General features: G+C 47.2%; 1 protein-coding gene across 1 annotated transcript in view; it reads right to left on the bottom strand.

The window, feature by feature from the left end:
* Armc9 (armadillo repeat containing 9) overlaps positions 1 to 16,070 on the bottom strand; it is a 129,518-nt gene that overhangs the window by 86,478 nt on the left and 26,970 nt on the right. Inside the window, exons 10-13 of the mRNA XM_028789580.1 lie at positions 9,242 to 9,276; positions 6,412 to 6,523; positions 4,123 to 4,215; positions 861 to 951 (exon numbers count right to left, since the gene is read on the bottom strand). Coding sequence (XP_028645413.1) covers positions 861 to 951; positions 4,123 to 4,215; positions 6,412 to 6,523; positions 9,242 to 9,276 — 331 coding nt within the window. The remainder of the gene's footprint in view (positions 1 to 860; positions 952 to 4,122; positions 4,216 to 6,411; positions 6,524 to 9,241; positions 9,277 to 16,070) is intronic.

The following is a 16,070-nucleotide window of genomic DNA, read 5'->3' as shown; positions in this document are numbered from 1 at the left end:
ACCAGGCGTAAGTAAGAGCTTTTACCAGCTGAGCGCTTTCACCTGATAATGGCCTTGTGTTGAGGTTTGGTCTTTTGCTATGCACTGTAATGCTAAGTACAGGCCCCCAAGACCAGAGATGAGAGCCTGCGCTTAGATGCAAGTGATGCTATGTGACCTTGCCCCCAGGTTATTTCTGATTGGTAAATAAAGGTGCCTACTGCCTACAGCTGGGCAGAATTGAGATAGGCGGCGCTTGGTGTTCCCATCAGGGACAATGTTTTATTATTTTTGAAACTTTCAAATCCTTTGAAGACAGAAGGAAATGGTGAAGTGCTTGCTAGAATAAGCTTTACTTGTTTCACCAAACATATATTGGCAAGTAGGAATTATAAAAAATAGTATTACCTATCATACAGTTTAAAAAATTAAATAAGAGTTATAAATCCTTATATATTATAAAATAAACTCCAAAGGCAAGAAAATCTGCTCTGACAGAAACTCAGGCATAAGAAATAATTTTCGTCAGACAGTGGTGGCGCACACCTTTAATCCCAGCACTTGGGAGGCTAAGGCAGGTGGATCTCTGAGTTCGAGGCCAGCCTGGTCTACAGAGTAAGTTCCAGGACAGCCCAGGCTATAAAGAGAAACCTTGTCTCAAAAAACAAAACAAAGCAAAACAAAAAAAAAAAACAAAAAACAAAAAACAAAAAAAAAGAAAGAAAGAAAGAAAGAAAGAAAGAAAGAATTTTCACAAGATATGTTAGAAATTTAAATGGGGGATTTGGGGTACTTTAAGCAATACTGGAAAACACTCATTTTACAGGAACGCTAGGTTGCTTTGCCAGGGCTGCTCTGCTTAGAGGAAAACATCATCTCACCTTCAGATAAGGATGCCAGGGCATTGATGAGCCTGGCCATGTACTGCCGCACAGCCTCGCTCTTGGAGTGCAGTAGCTGCAGCACGCTCCTCTGCAGAGAACAACCGTTGAGAGAGAGAAACAGTGAGGTTAGGAGGTGGAGAAGGGAAAGATGGCCTCTGCCTGGTTTGATGAGGGAAAGCACCGGCAACTAGAAAAGCAGGGCGCATCTGGCTGCTACCATTGACAGCTTTCCAGATGAGAGGACACACATTTGACTCAGGCCCCTCCTAACACGGAGGGACTATAGTAAATGGATTGTTTTTAAGACACAAATTCTGAAGAACTGATTAGATATCATGAGAAATGTTAACAGCACAGTTCTAGAAATAGGATGAAGACCTGAGGTCAGTCACAAGACAGTACTGGGCAAGGACAAATCCCCTTATTCCTCAACTGATTCCACCACTTATTCCTCAAAAGGTGGAGCACTAGGGACAAAGCCAGGGACAGTACAGACAGACAAAGAGAAGACAGAAACAAGATGACTAGACTGCGTTGTGCTACTCCTGTGACCTCGCAGCACAGGGGCAGGGAGGGAGGAGTATCCTAAGAGGGTAGCACTGAGTGTCTCAGCCTTGGGGCACACCAGGTCCACACCAGCAGGAAGCTACCAAAATGCAGAGAGGAAGTCATAGTGAAAGTGCACGCCTATCACCCCAGCACCGGGAAAGCCGAGGCAGGACAATCTCCAGTTTGAGGTCAGTGTAGGCTATAGTGAAACACTCTCAAAAACCAATGGCTACAAGGCTGGAGAGACAGCTCAGTAGCTAAGAGCACTTGCTGCTCTTGCAGAGGACCTGGGTTGGGTTCCTAGCACCCACATGCCAGCTATCAACCATGAACAACTTCAATTCCAGGGGATCCAATGCCCTCTTTTAACCTCCTCAGACATAGCATACACATGGTACACATACATACAGGCAAGCAAACATTCACACACAGTGTGTGTATCACTAGTGCCTGATTTAAGATCTCATTTCGAATTTCTCACAATGCGTGGAGGTTAGTTTTAACTGTCAACTTGACAGTCTAGAATCACCTGGGAAGAGAGTCTCAATGTGGCTTCTAGATCGGGCTGACCCCGGGATCCTCTAGGGATTCTCTTGATTTATGAGGAGAGACCTATTGTCAGTGTGGGCAGGCCTGGCTCCTGAATAGGGGTCCTGAGCTCTGAGCGAGGCTGAGCTGAGTGTAGGCCTGCATCCTTTTCTCTCTAGGGATCCGACCAGCTGCTCCACATGGCTGCTGCCTCCATCTGCTGGGCAAGGTGGACTGTGCGTTAAGACAAACTCTCCCCCAAGTTTCTTTTGTCACAGGGTTTTATCACAGCAACAGAAATGAAACCAGGCTAAGACACTGTACTCTGAGCCTCTGCTTAATGACTTGTAAAAGACAAGTTGTGATGCCCACATTCTAAGGTGGTATAAGAACCAACCACAATCTCTTATGGAAAAGCCCATAACAGAATGCTCTGCACACAGTAGGTATGTCTGGATATCAGATTTCTTTCCCTCTTTCCCTGGTACGAGTTGCACTGGCTTCTCGAGTTATACTTAATTTAACTTTATTTTTTGAGACAGAGTCTCTTTGTAGACTCTTGTCTCTTGGCTGTTCTGGTACTTGCTATGTACAGACCAGACTGGCCTTGGTCTCACAGAGATCCATTTGCCTCTGTCAAGTGCTGGGATTAAAGGTGAGCGCCATCACATCTTGTAATTAAATTAATCAAAATTACTTTAGATATTTGGCTTTAAAGTAGCTAGACAGCTTGGGCTACATTACTTACTTCTTGTAAGTAAAATGTAAGTAAATTTTATATGACTATAAATAGCACTCACCTTTCCCCAATAAATTTAGTTACTTAATATTTACAAGAGAGACCAGTTATGTCATTTCTGTTGAAGGTATATCTTTTTCTCAAAGCTCTCAACCTCTTGTGAACTAAAGTTCTCAGAAGAGGCTGTGCGTCTAAAAGCTTGCAGACTGCTTATCCTCTGTTGACTGGGGCTTTACAGAAGCAGGACAGCATCCTACATACCAACCACACTTTTATGTCTGTGAGTACACTGTAGCTGTCTTCAGATACACTAGAAAAGGGCATCAGATCCCATTACAGATGGTTGTGAGCCACCATGTGGTTGCTGGGAATTGAACTCAGGACCTCTGTAAGAGCAGTCAGTGCTCTTAACTGCTGAGCCATCTCTCTGGCCCACTCCTGATGTGGTCAGCCCAGACTCTGGGCCTTGTGAATGCTGGGATTAAAACTGGGTGCTGCGCTGCCACTGCCTGTTGTAAAATCTTAATGAGACCTTCAGGTTGGCAATGCCACATCCTAAATTTGAGAGTTACTAAGGAAGAAATAATTAGCCAGTCAGCTCAATTTTGCCTCTGAAGAGGCCAATCCACTTTGGAGTTATGGTGACCCAGGATCAGCGTTACCAAGGAGTCATCTGCCCTACAAGTTCTTTGATAATTTCAGAGAACTCTAAACCATTCCCTCTAAAAGAAACAAATAGACAGACAGACAGACAGACAGACAGACAGATAGATAGATAGATAGATAGACAGACAGACAGATAGGGCTGGGGATGAGCTTGGTCAGTAGGGTTCTTGTCTAGTAGATTATTTGTGAAGCCCTGACTTCCACCTCTAGCACCATATATAAGCCAGGCCCAGGCAACAAGCCTCCAATCCCAGCATTCAGGTTGTAGACACAGGAAGACCAGAAGGTCAAGGTCATCTTCAGCCTTCACAGTAAATTTGAAGCCAGCCTGGACACTGTGAGACCCTAACACCAACACCAACACCAAAACAAACACCAAGATACCAAATAACATGGTGGAATTACATCCTTCCATGGCTACAGAGATTGTAGCATTTGACAAAACCCACTATTGCAACACCAGCCGTAAACTCTAAAATTGGAGCATCTTTCAAGTGGGAGGAGGGAGGAGAGAGAAGGGAAGAGGGAGGAGGGATGAGGGAGGAGGGAGAAGGGAGAAGGGGAAACTAACAGAAAGGGGGCAGAGGGCATCAGGCCATCTGGCTTGCCTGGGAATCTCCAGAACGGAAGTAGGTCAAGAGGTGAACACAGACCCTCAAGCAGCTGAATAGGAAATGCCGGGCAAGCTCAGCCTTCGGACAGTGCCTAGAGAAACCAAAGCCTCAAGTCTGCTGAGGGCCTTTACTATCAAGGAAGGTCTGGCTGCCCCTCACTCACCTGGTTGTGGCTGTGGCAATCCAAGAGGTCATTGCTGATGTAGGCTTGCAGGACTGTCTCCCTCTGCTCTCCAGGATGGGACGTGGTCAGGCGCTGCAAAGAAAAACAAAAGCAACAAATTCCTACCCAGGAAGAGCGAGGCCATGACAAGTGAGCAGACAGTCAACCAGCAGGGCAGAAGGTGTGTGTGGGGTGGGGGAGGTGTTCAGAGAGAACTCTGGCTCAGAGCCTGGGGCCCAGGCTTCTTGCAGAAAGCTCTCAATGACCCTATCCAAGGGGCACTGATGAGCAACAGGTGGGGGAGGCAGATGGGAGAGAGGCTGGCTAGCTGGTTGGAATCTGGGAAGGCATTCAATCTGTTATGTTGCTATATGAATTCATCTAATATCCACAAGGAAGAAGTTGTGGTGGGAAGTATGTGGCTCCATAGTAATTTCCCACGTGACATTTCGGGCACAGTCCTTCAGCAGTCCCTTCTTCAGTGGTGACCTGTCAGCTAGCAGGTCGTCCCTCCCTCTGTCCTCAGGCAGAAGCTGATGTTGAACCTCAGGGTGTTTATTTTCCCGGAAAAGGGAGCACACTGCTCATGTCAGGTACCCAGCTCTCTCCTGTCCTAAAACAGACTGCCGCATGCAGCGTGGGCAAAGGCTAGGCCAGAGCCAATAGACACCACGGACAAGAGGGAGGAGAGGCCTTCTGAGGGAGGGGGGAGCTGCTAGCTGACAGATCACCATAGAGGATGGAGCTGCCAAAAATGTCACGTGAGGAAATACTGTGGATCATGAGGCTGGATGGGAAACTGGAGAGAAACAAAGGCAAAGCAAGTCTTTCCTGATTGTCTGAAGAAAGTGCAGTTTTCTCCTTTAAGGGAGGCCCTTCCTCAGCAAGAGGTCCAGGGAGTATATGGACTGAGCCATGGCTGGGTGGTAAACTTGAGCAAGCAGGGTGGGTGTGGTGACAGGATCAAACACAAGCAAACCAGGGTTGGGCAGCCCTTGCTGATCATTCTCCCTGCCCCACCTAGTTAACAGGTCCCTACAACCAGAGTAGAGATCACGGGGTTCTCCCCTTGGGCCCCCAGGACTCCTCATAGTTCCCAATGAGGCCAGGCAGGATGTGCCACCAGATGCTAAGTACCAGTGAGGACTATTTCTACTCAAGGATGGTGATGTTACTTGAAAAATTCTGGTCCCAGGGTTCTCTGAACTATGGGGATCCACCAAGGAGCCTGACACTACTCAGGGGTGGGTTAGAAAGGACTGTTTGGTGAAAGGCTTTGGTAAATAATTCTCAAGGGGTGGTTCAGAAAACTCTGGGCATCACCAAAACTCTTCCATGGGATCAGAGGGGACACTCGTATTTTCACACTGACAGTAAGATGGGTTCGGCCACACCCTTGATCAGTTTCTCAGAGACTGGCAAGTCCTCCCCGAGGCAGATGCTGAAGGCAGGCACAAGGATGCCTGACATTCTTCTCACTTGCTTTTTTGTCTGGGAAACAACTATTGTCATCTATGCGGACATGCCATTTATTTATTCTACAGGGAATGATAAATATTTAAGTTTTCTGTTTTAATTTTCTAATACTGTAAATACTGTTAAGATAAAATTCATATAAACAAAAATCTCCAGAGTAGAGGGGTCTGGAATGTTTGAAAATTGACCTAGGCTGCAACTAGTCAACCCAGCCTGAGGAGGAATGGGAGCCCAGATGAGGCCTGTAAGTGTTTGTCCTGAGGCCTACCTAGTGTGTCTGCTGGTCAGTACTTGTTCCCAGGGCTCTCTGGAGTTATGACTCGCTGGGCTTGCCTATATACTCCAACTAAAATGCAGGCCCCAAGTTGAATATAGCATGTGACCAGGTAGGGGCTGGATGACAGGGGCGGCAGCCACATTACACATGAAAGCAACAGTAACTGACAACAGTATAGAATGTTTCACAAGAAGGCCAGGGCCTATTTCAGGAGCTGATTTTCTTGCTGGGGGTGAGGGAACTGCCTTACCATGTAGCCCTGGCTGGTCTAGCTCCTGCTCTGTAGAGCAGGCTGGCCCTGAATTTACAGAACTCTAGCTTCCTTTGCCCTCTGAGAGCTGGGACTAAAGGCATGTGCTCCCACACCTGGCTGGAGCGGCTTTTCACCTCAGGTCTTGGCAGTGGGAGGAGGTAGGAAGGGGTTTTTAGTACAGGGGTTACAAGATACCAGCCAAGTTACCAGGTCGCCAGCCAAGAAAAGCAGTGCTGGCGTTTGTCTGTTTTTTTGTTTTTAACTTCAAGGGGAAGATACCTACCCAGCGCAGAGCCTGCAACAAGAAGGCTTTCAAGCGGTCACTCCCCCAAATCAAATCCTTCTTCAGTTTCTCATAATCCAGGGAGGGCAGTAGCGGGATATCCTTCAGCTTCCTGCTCAGTACCGCAAGTTCAAAGAGAAAAAAAAAGGGCAAAGGAGCATGCCATTACTCTCCTGAGCATCATGACACCTGCTTAGACTGAAGGATCCCGAGGTGACCCAACTGCCACCCAACTCAGCTCCCAGAATCCCACTGTCCAGGCCCCCACCCAGCCTCAGCCAGATCAGCCCTGCCTGCAATGCTGGGTGGATTTTATGTAGCTAAATTTAATTCTTCTTAGATTTCGATGGCATGCAAATTTTCTGTAATAAGCATGAATTACTTACATAATAAGAAAAAAATTACATACTAGGTTTTGTTTTAGTTTCTGTGTTCCAACAGGGTCTCACTGTGTGGCCCAGCTGACCCTCCCTCCCAAGTACAGTGATTATAGGCTGTGTCACGGAAGTCCAACTCCCTAAACCCATGCTGACTTTTTGAGTTTGCTAACTGCACAGGGCTTGTGTAAAATATTAACACTGGGAAGTCTTGTGGTGGGCTGGAGACACAGCTCAGTAGTTAAGGGTACTTGCTGCTCCTTCAGAGGATACAGGTTCCATTCCTAGCACCAACCATCTGTAACTCTAATTTCAGATATGGTAGGAATTCTAGTAGCATCACTATATCTAGGGTAAACCTTAGAAAGTAACAGTTGTTTTTCACTGTCACTAGGGAAGACATCAATGACAGTTGTTTTCTGGAAGTCCTTTGACCTTGAAGAAATCATTGCAGAAGACAGACTGTTTTCTGTTATCTGTAGCTCTTTTCCTGAAGGAGCTTTATGGCCTTTGCAGGACCTTGGTCATAAGATGGTCCAGGCACACCTGGAATGTCTGGTACTGGAGAATGTTGCAAACACTATACAACAGGGACTAAACATCAGAGGCCTGATGCTTTCCTTCAGGAAACATAGATTAGATTAGGGACTCTGGGATGAGGAACTAGTTTCACGTCCCCAAGAAACAACTTTTGTATAACAATAAAAAATGTCTTTGCATGGCTGATCAAGGTTCGGTTCATTGAGGCTCGACCTCCCTGCTGCCTTAGAGCCTGAATTACATTCTGGAGTACCCCTCTTTCTTTGGTTGACCCACATAACACAGAACACTGACAGGACCCAATACCCTCTTCGGGCCTCTGCAGGCCGTGCATGTGCTGTATACACAGGTAAGCTGGAATACACACATACACAAAAATAAATGCATCTCAAAAGAGAATTTTTAAACAGTTTTTTATATCTCAAGACTATTATAACAGCTGAGTATGGTGGCTAACTTGGAGGCTGAGACAGGAGGATTACAAGTTCAATGCTCTAGCCTGGACTAAATTGTAAATTCAAGACCAGCCTGGGCTATACAATAAAAAAATAATAATAATTTTAAAAATTTAAAGTATGAACGAGTCCTTGTTCTCCAGAAATTGCAAAGCCCAGTTTGGCTCTGCTCCACAACTGGGGCTTTCTCCAGAGGGAAGGGTGGAGAACGGCTCTCAGTGGGCTGTGCACACGGACTAGGGGGGTATGCGTGCCCACAAGGAGTATTACCAAGGGGCCCAGGACTCTTCCACTGATCAAGGAATCGGGTCATGCCTCCTCCCATGTCCTCTTACTATTCTCCACAAACCCACCTCTTGTTTTCTGTAGGTGACTGACCCTGCCCTTATGTCACTAACAATGCTAGCCAACATTCAGAGAGTGCTTACAATCACTGTCCAGCAGTGTACTGTACAGTCTTCCTCACGACAAGCCTGCCGTACAGTCACTACCACTCTTGTCATTTCACAGTAAAGAAGCGGAAGCTCAGAGGCATAGAAGGTCCAAGCACCAGAGCTGGCGGCAGAGGTGGGATTTAACCAGGCTAGCGTGCTTGTGAATCATACTATACTGTCACTAAGTGGCAAGACCATGGGGGACTCAGGAAGGGGGCAGGCAGGTTGTGGCTGTCTCTGCTTGAGTCATCTCACTGATGACTGGTGAGTACACTTGCTGGCTTCAAGGTTAACCAGAACCTACTCCAGTGCCAAAGCTAGAGCATTAACCATGGTCAGGCTTCCCACTTCCTCGCTGCTGTAACATAGCTAGTGAGGTATGCATGTCACACACCTCTGTGGTGACAGCCTAACTCATCTGAACAGGGAAGCTAGGGATAGGCAAAGCTATCCCGAGGATGTAGCCACAGTGTGAGCCAGCAGAAGACACGGGACCTAAGACACTGCAATGTCTGCCGACTGTGGAATGACGGATAGAATTCATTTCTAGAGGATACCACTGGAATAAGCCAACTTTTTTTTTTTTGTTATAGCTGGGTTTTGTGGTTTTACTGTTTGTTTGGTTTTGCTATTTCATGCCACCTTGTAAGAATTGATGTTAAAAGGTGATTCTGGTTCAGTACAATTTATAATCACTGGTATTTCCTCTCATATCCACATGTAGTTGAATGTTTAGTAAACCTATCTTGAATTTCAGTTTTACACATAGATACAAATAGGGAGCTGGAGAGGTCGCCATTGCCCACTCTTCCAGGAGGCCTGGGTTTGGTTCCTGGCCCCACATGGTGACTTACAACCATCTAGAGCACCAGTACCAGGGGATCCAGTGCCTTCTTCCAGCCTCTGCAGACACCACACATGCAGGTTATGTACAGACAGACATACAGGCAAAACACCCATACACATAAAAGTAAATACAATTTTGGAACACAATTAATGAAAACTCTGAAAACTGATTACTTACTCAGGTACCAAGGAGGCTCGTAGCATGGTTGAGGCCTGAGGAGGGGACAGGAACAAACAGACTGTGTTAAACGATGACAGTAGAGCTTCAGCCAAGCCCCTTCTAACAGCACATAAGCAGCCATTTGCAAAGTGCTCAGTGTCCCCCAAAGGCATATATGATTTTAAAGCTGCTACTTGGAAGGAATGTACCACTAGGCCAGTGTCAGTCAGCTGCCCTTGGTCTATTGAGAGTCTTAAGTCAAACGCAATGAAAACCACTGGGCTCTCCTAGCCACACTTAGAGCCATCAAACCATAGACAGCATGAAGAACAGAAGCAGTTTGGATTTTTACGTTCTTTTTTCCTAGTGAGATATTTCTCTTTAAGTACAAGGTAATGTCATTTTGTGCCAAGCCAAACACTCCACTCCACAGGTGCTTAAAAGAAAAACATGACAGTTCCCTTTTGCCTCACTCCCTCATGGTGTGCAGGCTGGCTTATCAACTCTTTTACAGACACACACACTGCCTCACGTGGCCCATGTGGTGTATATGTCCTTATGTTTTGTCACTATCAGCACTGCTGAATTAAATAACAGGAATACAGAGGACTAAACAAACTTGACATGAGGCATGTGTCTGGCAACACACATCAAACGTAAAAGAAAATTGAGAATGGGCTGGACTGGTATTGGGGATTCCTATTGATTCTATTTGCTTGTGGGTATTGTTTATTTCTTAAATCTATCTATTAGATGTGGATATTTCATTTATGGATCAAACTGTTTGAAACTGCCTTAAAAGGATAAGGGGAGAAGAGACTGTTTGCCTAGCACCCCCAGTTTGCAAAGAAAAAAAAAAAGAACAGGGTAGAATAATGCAGACCACCGGAGAGAAAAGCTACGCAGAGGAAAGAATGGAGCCACACCTATCAAGTGTCACCAATTCCTGCCAGTGAGGGACACAGAGGGACTCTCTCTCCTTTGGGAGTTTTTGAAAATGTTATTCTCATGTCCCAACACTGGTCATCTACAAACACCTAATCATCATGAGACTGTCCCAAGAGTTACTCTAAAGCTCCCATGGATACTAAGGAGGTGGTCTTGCCAGTGACCCTGGTTCTGACAGTTTCCATCGGCCAAGTTTACAGACCACAGATTCCAGATTCGAGCTCCATTTCTTTTTTGTTTGTTTGTTTGTTTTTCCACCAGGACAGGGTATCTTTATGTAGTCCTGGCTGTCCTGGAACTCACTCTGGAGACCATGATGGCCTGGAACTCAGAGATCTACCTATCTCTGCCTCCTGAGAGGTGGGATCAAAGGCATGTACCACCATGGCCCAGCCACGCCTCACTTCTAAATGCCTCATGACTATATATGTTTTAATAGTTTTTGCAGTGCTGGGATCTGAACCCAGGACCCTGCAAGTCCTAGGCCAGCAGTCTACTACCCAGCTATACTCTTAGCAGTTTTACTCCTTCAGTGTTTTGACTAAATAAATGACTTATTCCTATTATTAACTTATCAAGCCGTTTGGAAACGGGTCTTAGACACCATCTAGAGAACTCACCTAACGGCTCATCTCACACATTAAAAACAGCAGGACAGGAAGTAGGAAGCCACCTGGCTCAAGTGAGGACATGGAGCAGCTACAGTGTTACCATACACACACCAAATGCAAATCTTTAAGTCCATAATATCAACTCATTCCTAGTTCCCCCAATAAAACTCACCCCTCCCTAAAGAAATCTTCTATCTCAGGCTTCCTCCTCCTGAGGCTGACTACCAAGGCCCAGCTATCAAAGAAGTACTAAAGTCCAGCAATTAAAACCTGCCTTTGGCTCATACCCAATTAAAATTAAATACCTCATCCTAACACAGGGCTGCCCCTTGTATCTTTATAAACTGTGGGTCATGTCTGTCCCCTCACTATCCAGAGGCAGTACTTTGTCCCCCTCTGGGACACAGATCACTCCCCCCAACTCCCTTGTTCCTTTTTCCTCCTTCATCCTCTCTCCTGTCTTTGTCTTATTCCCTGCCCTTTGTCCTCTGGGACAAATAAAACTCATTTGTGCTGAGAACTTGGTCTTGGGGTGTCATGAACCCCAACCATAAAACTATTTCATTACAACTTCATATCTGCAATTTTGCTACTATTGTGAACGTAATATCTGATATGGAGAATGTCTGATACACAACCCAGATGCTGAGAATGGCTGCCCTAGCAGTTCCCACTGGGGAATGAGTCTGCCTCCAGAAAACATCTGGTGATGTCTGGAGAGACTGTTGGTTGTTACAACTCGTCTTTGCAAGGACTTATGTGATTTTTTTCTGGGTTGCTTTTGTTTTGTTTTTTTTGCAAAGGAGTCTCATGTAGCCCAGGCTGGACTCCAACTTGCCATGTAAACAAGTATGACTTCAAACTTTGGATCCTCCTGCCTCACCTCCTAGAGTACTGGGACTTCAGGTATCCACCACCATAGCTGGTTTTCCGTGGTTCTGAGTGTTGCACCCAAGGTTTCAAGCAGGCTAAGCATGCATGTACTCTGCCAACTGAGCCCCAGCCACATTCAGTGTCACAGTCACACCAGCTTGCCAGTCATCTCACTGCTTGCCAACCACCAGGCTGACACACAGCAAACAGTCAAGTGTCTTCTGAATGACTCCAACTTGACATTCTACCCATGGGACATAGGCGGTGCCCACCGGTGAGTCCAGTGAGAATATCACCGTGGGTGGGGACCCCAGTGAAGGCAGAACAGGTCAGCATCTTGCCCCACCGGTCTGTGCTAAGCTTCCTGCTCTGCTGGGGCTGCTTGAGTGGAGGGAGCCCTGGTTGCAGTGTGACAGCTCTGGCCTCATGTAGCCCAGGCTAGCTTCAAAGTCACTACTGAACTGAGAATGCCCTAGAGTTTCTGGTTCTCCTGAATGCTGGACTGTAGGTATGAGCCACATCCCCTGGTTTATGTGATGCTGGTGACTAAACCCAAGGCTTCCCTCATGCTGGCCATTCTATCAGCTGAGCCACTCCCCAGCCCCAGAAGTGTTGGTAATCACACAGACACTGAGGAAGCTGTCAACTTCTGTGGAGCAACAGTCCACATGCACTGGGTCTCTAAGGTGTCCACTGCAGGCTCTCAAGCCAGTTATGACCACAGCTACTGCTGCCTGATAGGAGTCACTGCCACACAGCTGTGAGCACTGCGCTGCGTAGGGTGTATGCAAAGCCCAACAGCTGGCCAGTTACAGCCCAGTGGGAGAAAACAGGAGACCACACAATCTATCACAGCCAGAACAAATCCCTCGACAAATCTCAAAGACTTTTTTTTTCCAGGACAGTTTCTTAACACAGAAGCAAGCTCCAGAAAGAACTAGGGCTCAGCTGAGAGAGATAAAGGGCAGCTACAGCTGCAGGGTGTTCCCAGCCTCCCTGAACAGTCATCTGGTTCACTTGAGGAATCCCTGAGGAAATGCTGGGTGGGAAAGAAGCTTCTTCCGGGCACAGACGGAGGACACAGTAGACTAAGCCATGGACCAAGGTGTCGATGACTGAGTCAGATCAGTGAAAGCTCCTAGGATTCTTAGACTTGAACACAAAGGTGCACGAAAGTCAAGGTGCAAATGTCACACCTCTCAGGATCTTCAGCCACAGGAAGCCCTGGAGCCGAGCCTTCCCTCAGATGCTACCTGAGGCCCCAGCTAGTAGGCCTGGGACAGTGATCACAACCTGACAACCTGTGGTGTCAGGCTGTCAGCAAGTACAGGGGTGACATCCTAGGGGCAGCTCAGGAGGGAGAGTGGCCCTCAACCAAGGGCCTTGCACAACAGTGCGCCAGGAATCTCACTAGGCCACATGCTTCCTAAATCAAAGTTTGTTTGTTCTGGGCTAGGTTTAGTCTGCAAACACATTTAAAAAAAAAAATGTAAGCACGAAAAAGGGCGGAAGGAACAAGTGCTCAGCCCAGGTAGGAGCAGAACGGGGTGGAGGCGCCACACAGTCGGCCGCTTGCGCCTAGGGGGATCAGAGGGGCCGACAAACCCCTTTAGTCCAGGCCCAGCTCTGCCATGCCTCGGATGTGCTAAAGTACACATGAATGAGGATTATGGTACCCTCCCGACAAAATTTCCAGAGAGGCTCAGATCACAGTGGGACATCCAAGGCCTCAGCCTGCACCTGAGGGAACAACCCTGAGTGACTCTGTAACCAGAAGAGGGTGTGTACAGAAAGAGAACCCCTTTACCTTGAAGTAAGGACAGTCATGGAGCAAAGGTGTAATGTAACCTGCTACCTCTAAGACACCCGAATCGTTCCTAGGATACAAAGACGTAAACAAACAGACCCACCCAGAAAGCTGAGTGAGTGACAAGCATGACAATGAGGGGAGACCCTGGCTCACAGACAGGAGAGAACTACCGACAGTCTCAGCAACACACAGCAACTGACATAGCAGAGAGAGCCCTCAGCCAGCTCCCAGTGACCAGTGCAGCTGAGTGAAGGGGAGGGCCCGGCCCTGAGTGACTCCCAGGGGTCTCATTCTCCACACCAGGCAACAGGGCAGAGTGGATAGTGGGCACATAAATGTTCCTGCGGGAATCTGAGGAAAGAGTCTGGAAGTCTGTCTGGAGCTAGGGAAAGGTCATGGTTCTCCCCACTGACTGAAGTATAAAGGTATGAACTGCCATAGATTTGGGATCACAGGTACAGGACATACATCTGTGTGTGAGGCAGCAGCAAGGGGACAGGATCTCAGTAGGTGGCTCTCTCACCACACTGACCCTGAAGTGGAGTGGCCGTGTGGACAGCTGCAGGTAGCCTGTGAAGACCTAGAGAAGTCCCGGGAGGTGCGGATGGCCACAGCTGCTGAGCTTCTGCCAGAGCAAGACTCACACAACAGGGAGAGAAGAGCCATGCCTGGTTCCACACCTCAACACCTGTACAGGCCGCCCTGCAAAAAGGGGGCAGCCACCACAGCCTTGTAACATCTTACTAAGACAAAGAGAGTGCAGCTGCAGCTTCCCTCCAAGGTTCCCGTTTCCTAGGTCTATCATGAATTTACTGCTATCACAGAGTAGCTCTCAACTCCAAGTCATCCTTACCTGGAGAGGTGGGGGAAACAGAGGGTTAGTTCCCGGTTCTGCTGTTTGTCCAAATAAGGATTCACGTAAATGAAAATTTCTCATGAACTCCTAAGTCCTGGAGAGTCAGTACTGGGCCTTGGGACTCACTTGAAGTATGGCTCACATTTCACCCTGAGAGTTGGCCAGGGCTCTCTGACACGGTCAGCTGCCCTCTTACACGGTCCCCTCCAGGCAGATCTCTGGAAGGACTGTCCCTCACCTGGCCTCCAGTGCATGTACACTCATTATCTAGAGTAAACTGGCAGAGGAAGGAAGGACGGGCAGTGTACCTTCACAGGGAGGAATGGCTGGATGTACTAAGACTGTCCTCAAGGTGCCGGACACCTTTAATTCCAGTGCTCAGGAGACAGGACTGTGTGAGTTCAAGGCTAGCCTGGTCTATATAGTGAGTTTCATTATAGCCACGGCTATGTAGAGAGACCCTGTTTCAAAAACCTGAACACCACCACCACCTATGTACAGCACAGGAACTAAAAGCACTCTAACAGAACGCTTTCAAAAGTGTAGTTAGGCTGGACAAGGTGATGCATGCATGCATGGAACCCGGCACGGAAAAGGGCTGAAGCAGGATTCTAAGTGCGAGGTCAGCTTGAGAGCCTGTCTCAAAACAATAAAAAGCGTACACAAAAGTCCTAGTGAGCTAAACAGTGAGTTATAGAACAGCATAAGTGTATGTATTTTTAAAGGTCTGGAGGATGTGTGTTTAACCCAGGCAGATGGTAAGCTATGGGAGGCAGCTTAGTTGAAGGAAAAGGTTTGTGTTCTGTTGGATTTACTGTTAAATTGCGGCTTTCAAGCCAAATGTTCACATGGCCCTAACCTGTGTTGATAAACTGACTCTTGGGCAGGTTGTACAGGGATGAGTTGGCACCAGGCTCCCTCTAACTGCATGGCAGGGAGCTGTGTAACCTGAGCACTCAGCATGCGTTCAACAACAATGGGGACCCAGGGAGTGGAGAGAAAGATCCGTGCTTAGGAGCGCTTTCTGCTTTGGACAAGATCTGAGTTCAACTCCCAGTAATGATGTTTGGCATCTTACAATCACCAGTTCCAGGGGACCCAATGCCCTTCTTCTGGGTACTGTATTCACACACACGCATAAACATAATCATTAAGATAGTGATAACAAAATATTTTAAAGACAACAGGGATACAGTCTTTAAAATTGCAGTTACATGTTTTTGTCTTTGTACAAAGATTGAAGGACAGGCATGGTGGCACACGCTTTTAATCCCAGCACTTGGGAAGTGGCGGCAGGGAGATCTCTGAGTTCCAGGCCAGCCTGGTCTACAGAGTGAGACTGTCTATAGTGCCGTGCCATTACCATGGTATTCAGGAGCTGCTGTTGGCTGATGTGAATATGCCATTATGTGGCATGGATATCCTTCCAGAATCTTAGAAAAGATTCTGTCTTTTTTCCTATGCCTAGGGAGAACTCTGACTTCTCACTAGGTAGCCAATAACACAGTCTGATTTCCTACCTGTTCCAATTCTGGCCCTTTAAGGCAAAGATGAGGAACACTACAGTTAGGTCAGCTACATGGGGACAAGGGACACGCATGATTCAGTGTTACAGAACATCCAGGAGAATCCTCTACCTTAAAACACCAGAATCTCACCCAAACTCATCCTGGGAACTGGATCCACCTGCCAGCCCCGACAAGGCAGCATTTTGGACACATTTTGGACACTCTCTCCTCTGGAGTTTGT

The sequence above is a fragment of the Grammomys surdaster genome, unplaced genomic scaffold, assembly GCF_004785775.1.
Source record: "Grammomys surdaster isolate TR1022 unplaced genomic scaffold, NIH_TR_1.0 125846, whole genome shotgun sequence".
Lineage (NCBI taxonomy): Eukaryota > Metazoa > Chordata > Mammalia > Rodentia > Muridae > Grammomys > Grammomys surdaster.
This window is presented reverse-complemented; position numbering and strand designations above follow the sequence as displayed.